Source organism: Schistocerca cancellata, chromosome 2 (assembly GCF_023864275.1).
Source record: "Schistocerca cancellata isolate TAMUIC-IGC-003103 chromosome 2, iqSchCanc2.1, whole genome shotgun sequence".
Classification (NCBI taxonomy): domain Eukaryota; kingdom Metazoa; phylum Arthropoda; class Insecta; order Orthoptera; family Acrididae; genus Schistocerca; species Schistocerca cancellata.
The window spans coordinates 678,280,570-678,302,069 of NC_064627.1; the positions used below are offsets into that span (position 1 = coordinate 678,280,570).

General features: G+C 44.2%; 1 protein-coding gene and 1 non-coding gene across 3 annotated transcripts in view; both read left to right on the forward strand.

Annotated features, from left to right (window-relative positions):
* LOC126162418 (tubulin alpha-1C chain) overlaps positions 1–21,500 on the forward strand; it is a 113,773-nt gene that overhangs the window by 6,269 nt on the left and 86,004 nt on the right. Inside the window, exon 2 of one of the 2 annotated variants that reach the window (XM_049918916.1) lies at positions 6,795–6,942. The exons of the other annotated variant lie outside the window; for it this stretch is intronic. Within the exon in view, the coding sequence (XP_049774873.1) occupies positions 6,913–6,942 (30 nt within the window). The 5' untranslated portion in view covers positions 6,795–6,912. The remainder of the gene's footprint in view (positions 1–6,794; positions 6,943–21,500) is intronic. 2 annotated transcript variants of the gene reach the window in all.
* On the forward strand, positions 14,677–14,751 carry Trnas-cga (transfer RNA serine (anticodon CGA)). Its single transcript has one exon. It is a non-coding gene; the product is annotated as a tRNA-Ser (tRNA).

Consider the following 21,500-nt stretch of genomic DNA (forward strand, 5'->3'; position numbering starts at 1 on the left):
TCACTGCTTTAACGTCTCTTTTCAAGCAAGACCTAGGAGTCAACATAAAAGGAAGCGATTAATCAAAATTCATGGAATCCTTGCTGGAGCTTCGTTCAGTCAGATACAATGTGCTACAAGTTATGTTCAAAATAAATCCGATTTAAGATGTTCATTCACCTGGTAACTAGGCGACTGGTGAAAGAGACGACGCCAGTGGCATCCCATTACACAGTTGCACAACAGCAAAAAAGCTTTTGCGATAACATGATACGTCCGCGAGAAAAGCATTAACTTTCTGTCACACATAGATGATGGAGGTGTGAAAAAACGATTCGTGTTCTACAGCAATACTAATACAGCACTAAAATTATACGCATTTTTGATGCTACCCAGAACTGCGATAATCCTGAACCTCCAATCGACCATGAAAATGTTAGACACAGAGCACAAGCTTGAAATGGACAGTCATGCCGCGGCCTATTAGAAGGAACAATTCCAATGTTCTCTTCAAATGATTAACAGATGTAAAATTTAAATTTGGATGAGCGGTAAAGATTCCTAATCATTTCCAACTACGAGCGAGTGTATTAACAACTTGCAACGTAAATCTAAAGCAGTGTTTCATTATATAGCACTGGTCTGCAGGCATCCTATCAGAAGTGACATAGATTAATCAACAACTGAACGACCCTGCATCTCAGTACAGTTTGTACACGGCGCTAAATGTACGGGAATTTTGTTCAGGAAAGAAATAACTTCGTGGGACCAACGGCTACACTCACTTGATCTTTCTGGCAATTTTGTATTCTGTACACAAAGATCAAACAATTTTAGGAAGAAAGTTATTTTGATGACACTGAAGATACAACGATAGTTCTGTAGCTGGTAACAGGATAAAGTGTTTCAAAGCCTGAAGGTTGAAATAAGAACTGGTATCTATTTAGACCTGTAGGTATCAGTTGACGTCTTTTTGACGATGACCTCAGCGTTATTGGGAAGTGAGGTATGTACCTCATACGTTGACAGTGAGTTTACGAACTCGATTGTCGGGCCTCTATCTGCGTATTTGCAATATCCTGCGACTGAGAATCAAGTCTTACGGACTCAAAGCGGCGCTGTCCCATGTGCTCAGTCGTGCCTGGGTTTGTGGCCGAGGAGGCCGCTGTCAGCCGCCCGTCACGGCCAGAGGCCAGAAAGCTGGCTGCTGACGACCGGCTCCGCTTCCCACCGGCCCTTTCCCGTGTCCGCTTTCCGGATGGCTGCCGTGCAGATCCGCGAAATGGTGGCGCCGGTTAGATAGAGCGTAGCTTTGCTGACGGACGTGCGCTTAAGCCGCTAACGAGCGCAGCTAGAGCCAGTGACCGTGAAGTACACAGCTGTGTCTCGTACCTTCAGGATGACAATTAAACAAGCTTTTTTGTCTGGTTTGCTGCAAGGTCACAACCATTACCTCTCCTTTGTCAAACTCAGCATTTTAGAGTAGCATCAACACCGAACGTTCTCATTTATTTGATGTACATGCTTCCCTCTGTCATCTTTCTGCAACACCACATCACATAAGCTTCGATTCTATTCTTCTCCGGTTTTTCCAAGTCGATCATTCCCTTACATACAATGCTGTGAAGAAGACATATATTCTTATAAATTCCTTTCTCACACTGTGAATAACGTTCGGTACGAGTAGACTTTTTCGGGAGAGAAATACTCGTTTCGCTTGCATCTTACGTTCTCCTCGTTTCTTCCAAGAAGTGTTATTTTTCTCGCATTGTATCAGAATTACAGGGTTATTACAAATGATTGAAGCGATTTGACAGCTCTACAATAACTTTATTATTTGAGATATTTTCACAATGCTTTGCACACTCATACAAAAACTCAAAAAGATTTTTTAGGCATTCACAAATGTCCGATATGTGCCCCTTTCGTGATTCGGCAGACATCAAGCCGATAATCAAGTTCCTCCCACACTCGGCGCAGCATGTCCCCATCAATGAGTTCGAAAGCATCGTTGATGCGAGCTCGCAGTTCTGGCACGTTTCTTGGTAGAGGAGGTTTAAACACTGAATCTTTCACATAACCCCACAGAAGGAAATCGCATGGGGTTAAGTCGGGAGAGCGTGGAGGTCATGACATGAACTGCTGATCATGATCTCCACCACGACCGATCCATCGGTTTTCCAATTTCCTGTTTAAGAAATGCCGAACATCATGATGGAAGTGCGGTGGAGCACCATCCTGTTGAAAGATGAAGTCGGCGCTGTCGGTCTCCAGTTGTGGCATGAGCCATTTTTCCAGCATGTCCAGATACACGTGTCCTGTAACGTTTTCTTTCGCAGAAGAAAAAGGGGCCGTAAACTTTAAACCGTGAGATTGCACACGTTAAGTTTTGGTGAATTGCGAATTTGCTGCACGAATGCGTGAGGATTCTCTACCGCCCAGATTCGCACATTGTGTCTGTTCACTTCACCATTAAGAAAAAATGTTGCTTCATTACTGAAAACAAGTTTCGCACTGAACGCATCCTCTTCCATGAGCTGTTGCAACCGCGCCGAAAATTCAAAGCGTTTGACTTTGTCATCGGGTGTCAGGGCTTGTAGCAATTGTAAACGGTAAGGCTTCTGCTTTAGCCCTTTCCGTAAGATTTTCCAAACCGTCGGCTGTGCTACGTTTAGCTCCCTGCTTGCTTTATTCGTCGACTTCCGCGGGCTAGGCGTGAAACTTGCCCACACGCGTTTAACCGTTTCTTCGCTCACTGCAGGCCGACCCGTTGATTTCCCCTTACAGAGGCATCCAGAAGCTTTAAACTGCGCATACCATCGCCTAATGGAGTTAGTAGTTGGTGGATCTTTGTTGAACTTCGTCCTGAAGTGTCGTTGCACTGTTATGACTGACTGATGTGGGTGCATTTCAAGCACGACATACGCTTTCTCGGCTCCTGTCGCCATTTTGTCTCACTGCGATCTCGAGCGCTCTGGCGGCAGAAACCTGAAGTGCGGCTTCAGCCGAACAAAACTTTATGAGTTTTTCTACGTATCTGTAGTGTGTCGTGACCATATGTCAATGAATGGAGCTACAGTGAATTTGTGAAATCGCTTCAATCATTTGTAATAGCCTGTACTTCACTTTGACTACTCCTTGATTCCCAACTTTGGTGCTAAGTTTGTTACTAATCTCATTTCTGCACTTCTTATTACGTCCGTCTTTCTTTACTTCGGTATCAATCCAGGTTCTGTATTCACTTGTCACTTCATTCCACCTTAACACATTCTATAATCCTTTCTCAGCTTCACACAAGATTGCAGTGCCAGTGGTGAATATTATTTTTGAGACAGATAGTAGATGATTCTAAAGTGAGTACTATAAGATAAGAAATTAATGGCAGGAAATGAACAATTAGTTTTACTGACATAATACACGTAAAACCATATGGTAACAATTTACGCTCACAGTACCTGCCCAAGGCGGCACAAATGCGGTTACTCTTGCAAAACTCTACAGAGAGGCGTTGGTGGTGAGCGTGGCTTACGGACATTTTTCAGTCCTGATGTAGTTATTGTAGTCATTGAAAATGTCATTACGGTTGAAACAAGCATCAACCACGAGAAACATTTATTTCATGAAATTCGTCGTTTCATAATTACGCTATGTAACCTGTTGCTGGAAATGAACCTTTGCTCCAAGACAAATTGGCCCTATCGCTTGTAGACGTTTTCATGACAAGGGTGTAATTACCGCAGCACCAAACACTTCATACAGTCTTCTTCGAAGCGTGCATTGCACAAACAAGTTAAAGGGTGTTGTTTGATGAATTTTCTGATACGGGAACCATTATCGTCTCCTCTCATTCTACTCTACCAATAATCCTTGTCAAGAAATTTGCCTAGCTCTACGTCACTTGAACAATCCAGTTTCCCACAAGTTTCTGTTCTACGGCGATAAATTCCTTCCAACGAGGATTACACCTACTCCGGAACCCCTCCGCTGTGGACGCATCTCAGACGGTAGAATATCATTCATCAACGTAGCGTCACGGAAGTTAATGCGACAGGCAGTTGCTTGTGAGGAAACAAACAGTTTACAAGCAGGTACCTCTCACGTATTACTCATTAAAGATGTCATATCTATTTTAGGAGTAAGTACTTCTGACCATTGGTTCCAAATCTCAAACTATCCAAATCCCAAACTACAGTGTTTAGAATCCGCTACCACTTTCCTAGTGGCAATGTGCAAGTACGACCACAGACCACACACTATAACGAAAGGGCGCTGCTGTTGAATAGCGACAAAAGGCCGCATTCCACCACGTAATATGAAAAAAATGAGGATGAAATTAAAGATATTCGTAAAATACTAGAGAAAATAATAACTTTACCTGAGAAGAACTGTAGAGTATAGAGACTGTCTTGAAAAGAACAGCCAGAGAAATAGACTAAATATAAAGAGTGACATTTTTACAAAGACAGAGAAAAATCCCAGAATCAGTTCCCCTAAAATGGCAACAATGTGAGAGGGATTGAAACATAGAGTACATCGTCAAACAATAAGCTTATTTGTTGGTAAAAGAGGATACATCGATAGGGTTGCCGAAAGAAAAACCGCTCACAAGCGAGAATATATAGAAAGAGATGCCTTCAGCTCATTAAAAGCTACGTTAAAGAAGAGAAAACCATGGTGGACGATGCGGTTTTTTCTTTTTCTTCCTTTCGTTTTTGCCGTCTGACGACCATGTTAATTCGCGTCAGCTTCGTTTCTTCTTGTCTTTCTCCTTGTCCAACAAGCTTTCATTCCCATATTTTACAACCTCTTTCAGTCTTCTCTCCGTGATGATTTTGTTCTGCGTCTAGCTCTGACTTAAAACCTGTGGAAACCTGGGTTTTTTACTTTAAAGTCATTCTATTGTATATCTGTGATTATTGTATTCCCATTTTTCCAGATCCCGTTGCATCTCTCGGATCCAGCGTGCTTTGGTTCTCTTGTTTCAAAGAAACCGTATTATTTGCTGTGTTAATGTCTGCTGGTCCATTCTTAGGATGTGTCCGAAGAAAACGCTCTTTCTTTTCCTGATGATGTCCGAGGAGTCTCTCTGTCTTGGTATACAGTTCTTGGTTCGCTAGTCTTATAAATTGTCCGTCTCTGTTATTCGAGGCCCCAAAAGCCTCCAGAGGATCTTTCGTTCCACCAGTTCTAGTCTCTTAAGCCTTCAGTTCTTACTGGGTTAAGAGTTTCAGCTGCGTATAAGATTTCAGCGCTGATCACTCTCTGTTAATAAGTCAGTTTTGCATTGATCGAAATATTCTAATTGTAAATGTGCATAGTCAGTTTGTATGCTGAATTCATTTTGTTTGTTCGTGCTCCTATCGCTTACTTTTCTGGCAAACCAGTTTCTTTCCATCGTCCTAGGTAATTAAATCTCGCCACTTCACGAATTTTTTCTCCTTTTACTTCATCCATCTAGGACCTGCATTGATGTTTGTCATATTATGTGTCTTTTCGATGGAGATCTGAGGTAGGACTGCTTTCGCCGCTTCTCTTTGTAGCAGTGTGGTCTGCTTAACCACCTCTTCTAATCATTTCGACAATATCACAATATCGTCTGCGAATGTTAGATAATCTACCCGTGTTCCTTTTCTCTTGCGCCCCAGTCGTATTCCACCCATTCCTTCCATTTCTCGTCGCCACTTCCTGATCATCTTGTCAAATATACAGTTAAAGAGCAAAAGGAGTCCATCTCCCTGTCTGACTCCAGTTTTAATCTTGAGGGCCTTTGAAAACTTTAACTGGATGTTGTGTTGCTTAAGGTCTGTTTAATCAGTTCACTGATTTTCTATCCAACCCCATCTCCTCTAAAATTTGGACCAGTGTTAGTCTGTCTACTGAACCACAAGTTTTCGATAAGTCTACGATTGAGAGTACGAAATTATTACTCCTGTTTTTGATACGCTATTACCAGTTTCAGATTCAAAATTTATTCTACACATGATCTCTTTTGAAGCCTCCTTGGTACTTTGAAGTGTGTGGATTTAGTTCGTTTTCCACTCTTTTTTTCAGTTAAATTCAACGACGGCAAGGTAAACTTGTGATCACTGTTTCTCTCTGACGCTGCTGTTTTTTTTTTTTTTCACGATTTACGTATGTAAGTTTCCGTAACAATATCCACAGTCCTTTTAAATGTATCAGATGTGATACAAGCCTCTGAAACACGCTTCAGTTGAGAACACACCAGTAACTTGTGTTTTTAGAAAGTTCACAAGTCGCACGCTCTACTTACGACAGAATGCACGCGAGTTGGAAATGCACTATGTGTGACACTTGACAGTACAGTAGTACTAAAACGTCACGCTGGCAAACCAACGCTGCGGTCGTTTGTCGCTCAGCAGTACCTTTTTGCAAATAAGAACATAGCACAGAACTTTTAATGCTGTATCTGAGCTGCCACCTTATGTTACCCAATTGTGTTATAAAAACACACCAACAAACCTCAGTGTTACTTTATATGTCTCTTCAATATCATCAGAAATTCAATTAACTCTTAATTTCTGTGCTGTTTACTCCCAGTAGTATACTTCTTTCATTCCTAAAGTTTAATTTGTGTGATTTATAGTAGGTCTACAGTGCATTAACTAACCTTCCCTAATAAATGTTACTAACGTTGGCGCCTTTATACCCTTTGCTCCATATGCAAGAAGTCTTTGGGATCTGGGCTGCGGGTTGGTGCATCATGGCTCTCTTGCTGTTTAGATTAGGCCAGCTGGTGTTCCTGTTGCCTGTGTAGCGCAGTGGCCTCTCCGACGTCCATTTTGTTTCTGTTGCAGTATGATAGCAACCTCAGCGAGTCGGTAGCGCGCTTTGGCAGACTGTAGTCGCGTTTTCTTCCGCCCCTATCGACGTTTCCAGTCGCGGTCCCCGCAGCGAGAAGTCCAGGCCGGTAGCATGTACCAGAATATGCTGGCTAAGGAAGGGGTAAGGCATCTCTCCTTATACTTGAGCGCTCGTCTCATTAATACGTCCATAATGCACGCTTCTCTTTGATCCCCTAACATTCCCGAATCTAACTGTCGTACTGAAATAACAACAGCAATTATTTACTTACCTGTAAGAAGATTGTCCTAAAATGTTTTGTTATGAAAACTTTCAATTTCTTTATGGAACATCTACACTGTTGGTCATTAAAATTGCAACACCAGCAAGGACAGCGATTAAGGAAATTTTACTTATTGTGTACTCGCAGTATAGTAGAAAGAATACAACATTACATTTGTAGATAGGGTGTACAGGCTGCGAAATTTAGTGCACAGAGCTTCCACCTCTCAAGGCAGTAACTGCTCTACCTCGGCTGGGCATCCAGTCGTATTTCAACTTTGATGGCAGGTGGGGGTACGTCATTCCATGCTCTTTCGAGTCTATGCCAGAGTTCATCAATCGTAATGGCGTAATAATAATCGTGGCATGCCTGTCTCGGTAATTCTTGAACACAAATTTCCAACGGATGAGAGATCTGAAAACGCGCTGGCTAGGGCAGTAGTTGAACACCCTCGATACAGGAGTAGGCCTGCACTACGCGGGCAACGTGCGAACTTGCGTTATATTGCTGAAATATGACATCAGGAAGCCACAGAATACAGAGCACAGTAATTGATTTTAACTCATTAGAAATATACCGCTGTTGACAAAATTACTGACCATGTGAGCCAGAGATGACCGTCTGACGTACCCAGTTACACCACATGCCATCATGCCAGTTGCCCGGCCCGTATGATGGCGGCAAATGCAGTCTTGTAACGTAGTTTCCCTCAGAGTCGCCACACACGGAAACATCTATCTTGATGCTGTTCAGAGAGAACCGGGACTCGTCTGAAAAGACGACGTGGTGACACTCCTGGGCCCATTGTTGTCCTCCAGAGCAGCACAGTCTATGCGCCTCCTCTTGCTGTTGCGTCAAGGGGAACCCAACAATGGTCGCCGTGTTGACAGTCCGCGGTGCTTCAGAGGTCACCGCATTCGGGAGGACGACGGTTCAATCCCGTCTCCGGCCATCCTGATTTAGGTTTTCCGTGATTTCCCTAAATCGCTTCAGGCGAATGCCGGGATGGTTCCTTTGAAAGGGCACGGCCGATTTCCTTCCCCATCCTTCCCTCACCCGAGCGTGCGCTCCGTCTCTAATGACGTCGTTGTCGACGGGACGTTAAACACTAATATCCTCCTCCTCCTCCTTCAGAGGTCACCGCACTGTGGATACGTGTCTAGGTGCAAGGAAGATATCTCCTGTCTCAAGGTACAGGACGTAACTGTACGATCATTCACGTACGAGCGAACAACATGTATGTCCTCCCAGGCGCTAGTCAAGTGAGGTGGTTGAGATCCTGTATGTCGTTGAGCATGGCCCTCTTGAACCCATCGATTCCACATTCGCATTACAGAAGTGGGATCCTGACCGACATGATATGCAGTAATGCTGAAAGATATACGAAGTCTCGATAGGCCATTATCCGGCTGCCCTCGAATTCCGGCATGTGCTGGTAGACGTTTCTCGTTCTTACAGGAGGCATAACACGATCCTCTCACAAAAAACCAACATTCAAATGCGATTCATGAACGAGAAAAAGCCGTTGCATACTCTTCCTTTAAGGTCTGAGTGGAGATGGCGTTGCTTCTACTACTTCGTTCGACAGCGCTGAAATGCTAATGATTTGCGTATCGAAGCATGTAGGATACTTCATGCCACTTTGAAGTTTGTTACTTGCCGCCCTCACGGTGTTGCAATTTTAACGGCCAACACTTAGTCACTCCGTTGCTTAAGAAGAATAAATACAAGACTAAGCTAGCTGTTTTACTTTCGATACCAAGAAAAATCAGGAAATTCAGCATTTATGTTGCCCAGATCAGGATGAAAGTCCTTTGAAACCTTTTATTTTATATGGAGGTTTACATTCCGATTTAATGAGGAAAGCGGCAAAACAGTTTTCTTTCAACAAACGCGTGTATATCAATGAGCGTGGTGCCCGTGTGTACAATGGGGAAGGCGGAAGATCCATCTGAGTTTGACAGAGGGCAGAGTGTGAGGCTCGGCACGAGCATTTGAGAAACTGCACCACTTGTAGGGTGTTCGAGGAGTGCTGTGGTGAGTGTCTTCAACACGTGGCGGAACAAAGGTGAAACCATGTCTAAACGTCATGAGGTTGGGCAGCCACCCCTCATTACAGATGTCGGACGTCGTAAGTTGGGCAGGAAAGTAAAACAGGACAGTCAGCGGCGAACTGTGGCGGAACTAGCATCAGACTTTAATGCTGGACAGAGTACAAGTGTGTGTGAACACACAGTGCACCGAACACTCCTAACGATGGACTTCCGCAGCCGACGACCCGTGCGTGTGCCAATGTTAACCCCACGACATCAGCAACTGCGACTGAAATAGGGACACAGCCATCGGGACTGGACGTTGGCGCAGTGGCAGTGTTGCATGGTCTGATGAATCCTGATATCTTCTAAATAGTGCCGATGGGAGGGCGCAAATCCGTCGTCTTCCAAGGGACCATCTCCTTGAAACTTCTACTGCGGCACGGAGACAAGCTGCCCGCGGCTCCATTATGCTCTGGGGAATATTCACGTGGGCATCCATGGGTCCAGTGAAGCTCGTGCAAGGAACCAAGACGGCCAAGGAGTATCGTACACTCGTTGCCGACCACGCACACCTCTTCATGACGATTATGTGGCAGTTTTTAACAAGATAATGCGCCATGTCACAATGCCAAGAGTGTGATGGAGTGGTTCAAGGAACACAGTGGCGAGTTCCAATTGATGTGCTGCCCTCCCCCCCCCCCCCCCCCCAATTCACCAGCTCTGAAACCGATCGAACACATGTGGGATGTGATTTGAACGTGGCGTCAGAGCTCATCGCCCCCTGCCCAGAATTTACGGGAGTTAGGTGACTTGTGTGTGTTCCTGTTGCGCCAACTCGCTCCAGCGACCTACCACTGCCTCATTGCTTCCACGCCACGACGCGTCTTCGCTGTTATCAGTACAACAGCGGACATACCGGCTATTAGTTAGGTGGTCATAATGTTCTGGCTGATTAGTGTAATTCACAGTTTAATAATTAAGAAGAGATTTTTTGGTGCGTCTGTCGCTTATCTGAAACTATTTCCATAACACGTAGTTTTCGAAACTTGGACGGTAAATGTGGTACAACTGGACCTATTGATTTAGTGAACAACTAATTGCATTAGGCAATATTCCAAGGAAAAGCTACACTGCGCTAAGTATAGATGTGAAAAAAAAACGTAAAGCTCAGCTGCTTTTTAGACTTCCGTCAACTTCTTAGACATGTTGACAGTGTAGTGAAAAATTGTTGCACAGATGTGTCGCTCCGCGAAACAACTTTTTACTGCATTTTCTTCGCCGTAAATGCACATGTATACCTTACCAAATAAAACATAGCAATATAATGTGTGGAAATGTTGGTAATTTCTAATAACCATGGCGAAAATAGAATGAATAATATGAAAATACGTGTAATGAGGCTTTCAGTATAATGCGGACAGACATACAAAAACTAGTAGCACATATGATGACGACTCTGCTATGTTGGTACAACCAAACGACAATATACACAGTGGTCCATTGATAGTGACCGGGCCAAATATCTTACGAAATAAGCATCAAACAAAAAAACTACAAAGAACCAAACTCGTCTAGCTTGAAGGGGGAAACCAGTTGGCGCTATGGTCGGCCCGCTAGATGGCGCTGCCATAAGTCAAACGGATATCAACTGCGTTTTTTTAAATACAAACCCCCATTTTTTATTACATATTCGTGTAGTACGTAAAGAAATATGAATGTTTTAGTTGGACTACTTTTTTCGCTTTGTAATAGATGGCGTTTTGTACAAGTACGTGATATCACGTAACATTCCGCCAGTGCGGACGGTACTTGCTTCGTGATACATTACCCGTGTTAAAATGGACCGTTTACCAATTGCGGAAAAGGTCGATATAGTGTCGATGTATGGCTGTTGTGATCAAAATGCCCAACGGGCATGTGCTATGTATGCTGCTCGGTATCCTGGACGACATCATCCAAGTGTCCGGACCGTTCGCCAGATAGTTACGTTATTTAAGGAAACAGGAAGTGTTCAGTCACATGTGAAACGTCAACAACGACCTGCAACAAATGATGATGCCCAAGTAGGTGTTTTAGCTGCTGTCGTGGCTAATCCGCACATCAGTAGCAGACAAATTGCACGAGAATCGGGAATCTCAAAAACGTCGGTGTTGAGAAAGCCACATCAACAACAATTGCACCCGTATCATATTTCTATGCACCATTAAATGCATGGCGACGATTTTGAACGTCGTGTACAGTTCTGTCACTGGGCACAAGAGAAATTACGGGACGATGACAGATTTTTTTGCACGCGTTCTATTTAGCGACGACGCGTCATTCACAACAGCGGTAACGTAAACCGGCGTAATATGCACTATTGGGCAACGGAAAATCCACGATGGCTGCGACAAGTGGAACATCAGCGACCTTGGCGGGTTAATATATGGTGCGGCATTATGGGAGGAAGGATAATTGGTCCCCATTTTATCGATGGCAATTTAAATGGTGCAATGTATGCTGATTTCCTACGTAATGATCTACCGATGTTACTACAAGATGTTTCAATGCATGAGAGAATGGCGATGTACTTCCAACATGATGGATGTGCGGCACATAGGTCGCGTGCGGTTGAAGCGGCATTGAATAGCATATTTCGTGACAGGTGGATTGGTCGTCGAAGCACCATACCATGGTCCGCACGTTCACCGGATCTGACGTCCCCGGGTTTCTTTCTGCGGGGAAAGTTGAAGGATATTTGCTATCGTGATCCACCGACAACGCCTGACAACATGCGTCAGCGCATTGTCAATGCATGTGCGAACATTACGGAAGGCGAACTACTCGCTGTTGAGAGGAATGTCATTACACGTATTGCCAAATGCATTGAGGATGACGGACATCATTTTGAGCATTTATTGCATTAATGTGATATTTACAGGTAATCACGCTGCAACAGCATGCGTTCTCAGAAATGATAACTTCACAAAGGTACATGTATCACAATTGAACAATTTAAAAAACCTACCTGTTACCAACTGAGCTTCTAAAATTGTGAGCCATATGTTTGTGACTATTACAGCGCCATCTATCACAAAGTGAAAAAAGTAGTCCAACTAAAACATTGATATTTCTTTACGTACTACACGAATATGTAATAAAAATGGGGGTTCCTATCCAATAAAAAGAAACACGCAGTTTATACCCGTTTGACCTATGGCAGCGCCATCTAGCGGGCCAACCATTGCGCCATCTGGTTTCCCCCTTCAAGCTAGACAAGTTTCGTTCTTTGTAGTTTTTCCGTTTGACGCTTATTTCGTGAGATATTTGGCCCGGTCACGATCAATGGACCACCCTGTATATTGCACAACGAATAATCCTTCATATTATGCTGTGACATTTGCATTTTGAAAGCGCTTAAGCCAAGAATTTCTAGGATTGTTTGGCAAATATGTGCTCACATCCATGTCAGAGATCGTTAAACAGAGTTAATGTGATTCAAAAGATGGTAACAGAAGAAATTTGAATTAACCGGAACCCTACTGGGCAGTTAACGAAACGATGATCCGTCAGTGTGTGCCGGCGCAGGATTTTATCATCTCCGCTCCTCTCGTTTCCATGACTATCGACAGCGATACAAATAAAACGCCTCACTGGACAAGCACTAATCACTCTCTTACGCGGTAAACCACCAGATCACAGACGCCATCTATTTGTTGAAAGTACGTAACAGGAAACCACTTCCACTAAGATTACACAGTGGAAAAAGCAGCTTATGTTCCCTCCCTGTATGGGCGGACGCTAACGATGCAGCCGGATCGTTGCCTGGAGGTATATGTTGGTAGACGTGCGTGAATAATACACGCGGGTGTAGATCCCTCTTGTCATAGGTTAATGTTCGGGTTAGTTGCGATAATATGAATGTTACTCGTCGTCAATGAGGCTTCAGTATTTCTGCTATCGTCCTTCGGAAACGAAAGATTCAAAGAAATGCTGGGTGATCGTGTGTACCTATTCGTCTGTCTTGAGCAGTTAATTGGAGACTGGTATCTGCACAATGTGTTTCACTGCAAGGTTCCTTAATTGTGTCAGCTTGGATCGCTGGAAAAACCAATGATATGGGAATAATGTTATGACACTAATAGACATTCTTCCATTTACAAAATGGTTGAAATGGCTCTGAGCACTATGGGACTTAACATCTATGGTCATCAGTCCCCTAGAACTTAGAACTACTTAAACCTAACTAACCTAAGGACATCACACAACACCCAGTCATCACGAGACAGAGAAAATCCCTGACCCCGCCGGAGATCCATTTACACTATTCACTACATTGATAATTAGCGGTGACAAGGTATTGGTCGACTGCGTAGTAATTTGTTCGATTCCTTGTAGTGAAATTATTTTCAATACTACAATTAGGTAAAATTACTACAATTAGGCAAAAGTGGAAAAATCGTAACGTGCAGGTTAAGACAAGTGGCTTCTGCATTATTGTATAAGGCTAATTCCCAAAATCTTTCGTAATTTCCCTGGAGTCACAGTATAAGACAGACACTGCTCGTGCGTCGTTGGCATCCGTAGCAGGATTCAGTTGCAATAATATTTTTCAGGTTATGAGGTTTGTCATGAATGACTGCTGCATTAAGGTTACTATTGCAAACTGCAATTCAGCAGTATAATTACGGATAATAATGACGTTGCGTGTATTTTAATTCCATCCTAAAGGAGCGGGTCTTGAGAGTTTTTATCGTCGGCTTTTGTCGTGGTGTAGGGTCGTCCTGGAGCATCACAGATAAGTGATAATGGGAATCTAATATTCCGAAATCGGTCTGGAAATCAAGTTCAGAAGAAAAACAATGTACCTGTTTGGCTGATGTTTTTCCCCTAGAAAATAAAGAAAGATCAAGTTCCGAGTTGAGTGAAGCATCTACATCGCGAAGTTTGGAGACACAGCGTTGATCCATTCTCGTGCTCATATCCTAGACTTTAACATTTATGGTCCTCTGAGTGACGCGCTGAGCTCTCAGAAAACCAAGATATGGAAATTACATGACGGCTTCTAAGCTGCAGAGTTGGATGGAGACAGTTCGGCTAAGCCTGGCACTCTTCAGAGGTACATCGTCCTCTGGGAGGGAGTGTCTGTTTGTCGGTGGCCCAGCCCTCGTACTCCTTGTCGCACTAAAGCCTTTTCTGGCATTCACAAGTCGACTGTAAGGTTGGCAATATCAATAATAACATATACGTTTTGTGAATAGTTCCTACATCACTGTCATCTCGGACATTGTGACATGTAGAGCCTTTTTAAACTCAGAAGCCACTTCCGGGACATTGGTGTTCCTGAATGAGATTTTCTCTCTGCAGCGGAGTGTGCGCTGATATGAAACTTCCTGGCAGATTAGAACTGTGTGCCGGACCGAGACTCGAACTCATTCTGGAAACATCCCCCAGGCTGTGGCTAAGCCATATCTCCGCAATATCCTTTCTTTCAGGAGTGCTAGTTCTGCAGGGTTCGCAGGAGAGCTTCTGTAAAGTTTGGAAGGGAGGGGCGAGGTACTGGCAGAAGTAAAGCTGTGATGACGAGGCGTTAGTCGTGCCTGGGTAGCTCAGTTGGTAGAGCACTTGCCCGCGAAAGGCAAAGGTCCCGAGTTCGAGTCTCGGTCCGGCACACAGTTTTAATCTGCCAGGAAGTTTCATTGGTGTTCCTGTTAGATCTGAGGTTCACTGGAATGACTTTGTCTCTCGCAGTAATTTTAGTTTTTTTTTCCTGCTATTGTGTTCAGCAGACGAAGTTTATCCATGAAATGTGCGTTGTCATGACACCAGACGTAGTATCTGTAAAAACTTCTAGCATATTTGTATCTCAGAATGGTAACGTGTTACGACACTGGTTGTTGTTGGATGAAGTAATATTACCCTTTACTTTGTTTCCATTATTGTGCGCCATCAACTTTAAAGCCATTTCCAAATGTATGAACAAGGAGAAACCGTCAAAACTGGCGTACTTGCTTCAGAGTCCAAGAACGCGTCAAAACGCAGTGTGATAATCATAGGAGGTCGTCCACATTGTCAGACTTCATTGTTGAAGGCGTAACAAAAAGTATCTTGAACAGTAGTTATCCAGTGTACCACTTAGGAGTGTAAGGCCGTCCAATTTTATTTCATTCGGTGACAGCAAATGTAATAATATGTTATCATTCAGAAAGTCTGTGCTGTCTGTAGAGTAATGTAAGATCACTGAGTGTTGTCAGGGGCGACAACCGAGGGCTATACATACATTGGTGATCTTCTGAATCCATACGCCACAAGCGGCATGTGGCGTTGTTATACTCTTCCACAACCAAGCGAATAAACCACCGGTGGGAATGCGCTGTTATCGATGTAGGGTGTCCGCGCTTATCTCGCGCCAGCCCGGTGCCGGAGCAGCCGGCAGAGCTGGGGACCAGCAGGTGCTGCAGCTGCCGCATGCAGCGCCGTGAAGGGCGTCCCGGCTATCGCGTTACGCGTCCGCGGCAACTTGAGACCGCTTCCTCATGAACCCGCACTACTCGTTTCTGTCATGAAGGGCGAGCACACGGCGCGGAAGTTAGTTCTTGTTACCAAGTCCCAGCCCGAGCGCAAGCGGCCAGGTGAACCGGTTTGGATTATAAACCATAGGACCCGATCATGTCTTGCATCGCAACCTTTCGGGCTAGAAACTTGTTGCAGAAACTATTTTCGAAAGATTCTGGGCTCCACAGCGTATACAAATGGGATAGATTAGCTGCCGAGTTACCAGCAGAAAGAGGAAGTGGGCTTCCGATGAGACGTCATTTGACGCGTTGCTATTGCCAAAGGAGGTGGACGTCCGAGCATTATGCCCTGTGTAAGAAACAGCGTAAGCGTTTCAGACAGTGGGATGCGATGACGGAGCTAGCTCCAGTGTTTCAGAGGACACCATCTATCACACTCTGTTCCTCTTACGTCTCGGTAGCTGACGACGCGTGCATTTGCCTTTGATGACCCAAGATCAACCTCAGTTACAAATTAAATTGACTCGGAAAGACAGCTTTTAGCCCGTGGAACAATGAAACCAAGTTGTTTGGTCAAATAAATTGCTCTTGCTGTTATACGACTCCGATGATCTATACGGTCTTCCTCGTCGATGTCTGCTCTATACAGTGTATCCGAGAAGCCCCATACTCCTAGATAAAAACAGCATATTGTGCAGAGTGTCGGTAATTAAAGCTCCAGTTTCAAAACGCTGCAGAAAGGGAACCACTGCTCAGAAAGACGTCAAATTTGAACAGAATATTATTGACGAAGGTGGAAAAGTCGTGGAACAAAAAGAAATGTAACAAACATTTGATAGATAAATGTCGCTGTAAGCGTCTTATCGTAAATGGGACGGTTACAAATGATGGATGAATCGCAATACGACGGATATGGTCTGACTTGCACATTACACCATCCGTACTGTTCAATGTGCACTACTCGACTAGTTCAGCAGTCAACAGTGTGGGTGTCAGTAAGGGAAGCACGCAAGGTCGGATGGGAAAATCGGATTTTAACTATCCTGAGGCCAAAAACCGCCTAAAAATCAAAATGACATTAGTTTCTAATTGTTGTGAGACTGACTCAAGACATGTTCAATATGCTGCCCACCGTTTTCTGCCATAAGCTGAAATAAAGACCGTCGGACAGACTCCCGTATGGACGACATAGTAACAAGCATCCCTGACGTAGAAAAACAACTGAAAGATTTGAAAGCAAATAAATCACCAGGTCCGGATGGAATTCCAATTCGGTTTTACAAAGAGTACTGTACGGCATTAGCTCTTTCCATACCTAGCCTGCAATTGTCGTGAATCTCTCGCCCAGAACAGACTCCCAAGCGACTGTACAAAAGAGCAGGTGACTCCAGTATATAAGAAGAGTAAAAGATGGAACCCACAAAATTGCAGACCAATATCCCTAACTTCGGTTTGCTGCAGAATTCTTGAACATATTCTCAGTTCGAATATAATAAACTTTATTGAGACTGAAAAGCTTATGTCCACGAATCAGCATGGTTTTAGAAAGCATCGCTCTTGCGAAACTCACCTTGCCCTTTTTCACATGATATACTTAGAACTATGGATAAACGGCAACAGGCAAATTCTATATTTCTAGATTTTCGGAAGGCGTTTGATACCGTGCCCCATTGCAGGCTGTTAACGAAGTTCACAGATATGTGAGTGGCTCGAAAACTTCTTAAGTAATAGAACCCAGTATGTTGTCCTCGACGACGAGTGTTCATCAGAGACAAGTGTATCGCCAGGAGTGCCCCAGGGAAGTGTGAAAGGGTGGCTGTTATTCTCTATATACATAAATGAATTCGCGGACAATGTGGGCAACAATCTGTTGTTGTCTGCTCATGATGCTTTAGTGTACGGTAAGGTGTCGAAGTTGAGGGACTGTAGGAAGATACAAGACGACTTACACGAAATTTCTGTTTGGTGTGATGAACTGCAGCTATCCCCAAACGTGGAAAAATGTAAGTCAATGCGGATGAGTAGGAGTAACAAACCTGTAATGTTCGGATATTACTAGTGCCCTGCTTGACACGGTCAAGTCGTTTAAATATCTGGGCGTAACGATGCAAAGTGACATGAAATGACACGAGCATGTGAGAACTGTGGTAAGGAAGGCGAATCGTCGACTTCGATTTATTAGGAGAATATTAGGAAACAATAATTCACCTGTGAAGGAGACCGCATGCAGGACACTATTGCGACCTATTCTTGAGTACTGATCCAGTGTTTGGGATCCGTAGCAGGTCGGATTGTAGGAAGATATGGAAGCAAATTAGCGGCGGGCTGCTAGATTTGTTACCGGTAGGTTCGAACAACACGTTACGGAGATGCTTCGGGAACTCAAATGGGAATCCCTGGAGGAAAGGCGACGTTCTTTTCGAGAAACACTATTGAGAAAATTTAGAGAAGCGGCATTTGAAGCTGACTGCCGAACGACTTTACTGCCAATAACATACACTGCACGTAAGGACCTCGAAGATAAAACCCAAGAAATTAGGGTTGATACGGAGGCATACAGACAGTCGTTTTTCCCTCGCTCTACTTGCAGTTGTAAGAGGAATGAAATGACTGGTAGTGGTACAGGGAACAATGCGCCATGCACCGTACGGTGGCTTATGGAGTATTTATGTAGATGTAGATGTAGAAGAAACAGCATGTTCCACAATAGATCGGTGTGTTTCGGGGGTCACGTGCCTTCAGTTCAACTACGTTCGTAATTGATGCATTGAACACATCATCTTTCAGTTAATTCCACAGCCAGAACTCACACGGATTGACGTCAGCTGATCTGGATGGCTAGGCTGTAGGGACATTAACGGTTGATAATTCTAACATTTCCGAAAAGCAGCAGCCGCTTCGTTGCCTGTGCAATGTGCGGAGGGGCGCCGTTTTGCATAAAAATGATCCTACCCATACATCGACGCCGTCGAAGGCTTGGAATGACAATGGTGCGCAAAAGACTCTCATAGCGTTTACCAGTGACGACAGAGATAACGACACCCGAAGGACACATCTCCTCGAATGCCGTCAACCCGCACCACACAGTCACCTTTGCAGAATGAAGTCGTTGATCGGTGTGCGTATTTTCCAGTGCTCATAGTATGCAGTTCTGCATCCTGACATGCCCCTCGAGATGGAAACGTGCTTCGCCTGTGCACAGAATGTTGCATGACCATTTCTTCCAACTTCCACGCGAGCAAGAAATTCCAGGCTAACGTTCGTCTCGTTAGCACGTCACCAGGAAGAAACTCCTGAACAGGAATGATTTTGAATGGGCTGCAATGAAGAATGTTTCTTAGGATTTTATGCGTCGTCCTCGCAGGTCTGTCTAACGTTCAGGCAATTCCCCGTGCACTACATGTTTGTACATCACCTCTTGACCCCTGCTGCAATGCTGTGGCCACATCTTCGACAGACGTCGGATCAACTGCATTCCTCCATCTGCCACATTGCACTTCAAAAAAACCTGTTTTTTTTTTTAGAATTTTGTATTCTTTTCTCCAGACCCTTACCAGACATTGTACTAATGGCTTTTCTCATACCCTTGCGTGTCCGGAACGTCTGCAGGGCTACTGGCGCACAGTGACCGTTCTTGTATAACAGCTTTACCAGTAGCGCGCGATCGTTTATGGAGACAGTCATATTGGCCATTTCGGACGCAAACTGTGGAATTTCCGTGTGCCGCGTGGCTGTTGGTAAGCATATTGTGAGGCTTACAGCGTCATCTATTGGTCAATTTTTTTTTTTTTTTTGTCCCATGAATTTTCCCCCTGCGTAAATAATACGCTGTTCAAGAACTTTAGTGCTGGACACTTCGTACATTGGAGTACTCATATATAAAATGCTCTCGTCGAGCGCGTTTGTGAGTTCTCCGTCGTGCTTTACACAGAAACGTTTGCGTCTCCATGTCCTCCTGTTGCGGAGCATCTCAGGCGTCATGCATCAAAAGGCTTCCTCAACACTACTTCGGAATTCTTGTTAGTCTTCCACTGACGTTGAGCCACATGGGACTGATTATTACCGATAGTAAGTTGGCTGGACGTGCGTGGTAATGTCCAGGATTCGTGGTAGGCTGGAGATTTTACTGAACCACGCCCAATACAGCGGCCTCGAAACTGTTCATCAAGGAACTCATGCACCTGATTAGCAAAGTGTCGTCCTGCCCTAACAACACATGATCCACGATTCCCTTGGTATCGAGCTCGGGAAATAACTATGTTTGAACACGTCCTGGTGAATTCATTCGTGAACCCTTCAAAAAATTTGGTCCAATATGTATAGTCATGATATTTCAGTCCGTTCTCTCAAGCAAGCGGATTGCTGTAAGAGATGGGGCCCAGCTAAAATGATCCCTAATCGTACTCATTATCTTTCTATGGGGACGTTCGTGCACTCACACGCCAGTGCTCCTAATCGGTCGTCGCCATCTATGGCTTTACAATTGAAACATTGATAGACTGAAACAACACAGACCAGTACTGACTACAGAGTCTTTTGTCTACTTCAAAGCAGGGATCTCAATATAACTTTTTATTTCCTCAGTTGTATAACATCAAGAGGGACACGGGGACTTCTCGGACGCCCAGCGCATACACCGTGGAACTTATAAAAGTCTGCTGACTTTATTTAGTGTTGGACCTCCCTGCAAATTTTTGGTTCAAGAACGCACATTAATATCTGCATATCAACAATTTGTATTTATAAATACAAGCGTACACACATTTACCATAAGCGCTGCCTACGTGTAGACGCCGCACTCGAATGTATTACATTTAGATGAAAGTAAAGCACCAGTAGGGATGCATTAGAAACATCCGTGGAACAGCAGTGACCATACATCATGCCACGAAGGACAGTCGCGAGCAATGATCGGGAGCGCATCACCACGCTACGTGCAGACGGTTTGTCAACCAGGGAAGTTACTCGACGTGTGTACCAGAGTCAACGTGATGTGGTGCTCACATGGAAACGATTCGAGTTGGTAGGTAGTTTGAGGACTTACGTTACACAGACTACGTTCGACAGGTGCACAGCATATCGTTCATACAGGCGGTCATTTTCAAATGCGGTTTATATTTGTAGCAAGGAATGTGAAAGTAAATTAAGACTGTGTAATGTAACGCAATGAGTAGAAGAAACATTTAGTAAACATTTGTGATGGTGTCTCATATAGAATACACAGAAATATAACTAGAATTACTGTTATTAATCAGTTTACCATCCTCTTACACAGACAACGCAACACAATTTTGTCAGGCAATTAGTCACAACTTTGAAGTCGCTTAGAGTGGCAGCAATCTGAAACCTTGTAGGTTATCAACTAGTAAAACGATCGGTACATACGCGTTCGAGGTGTCGACCCGCAATGTCAGTGTTGGCGAAAACATTTGACGACCACCGTTTTAAAATTACGGCACACTGTCTGCCACTCTGTAACCCCCGTCCGCCGCTCGTGGTCTCGCGGTAGCGTTCTCGCTTCCCGAGCACGGGGTCCCGGGTTCGATTCCCGGCGGGGTCAGGGATTTTCACCTGCCTCGAGGTGACTGGGTGTTTGTGTTGTCCTCATCATTTCATCATCATCCAGGAAAGTGGCGAAATTGGACTGAGCAAAGGTTGGGAAATTGTACGGGTGCTGATAACCACGCAGTAGAGCGCCCCACAAACCAAACATCATCATCACTCTGTAACCTCGACTTGCGCACTAATTTATTAATAATATCTGTTCCCTTTGCAGTGTCACAGTTTTGATTATGGTTGTCTGAAGTGAATTATTGGTTGTATCTGTACTTATGTGAAGGCTGTCCTCCGCAATGTTTGAGTTCTTTGTTTTAATACGGTACGTGATTAACTTTAATGACAACCTGA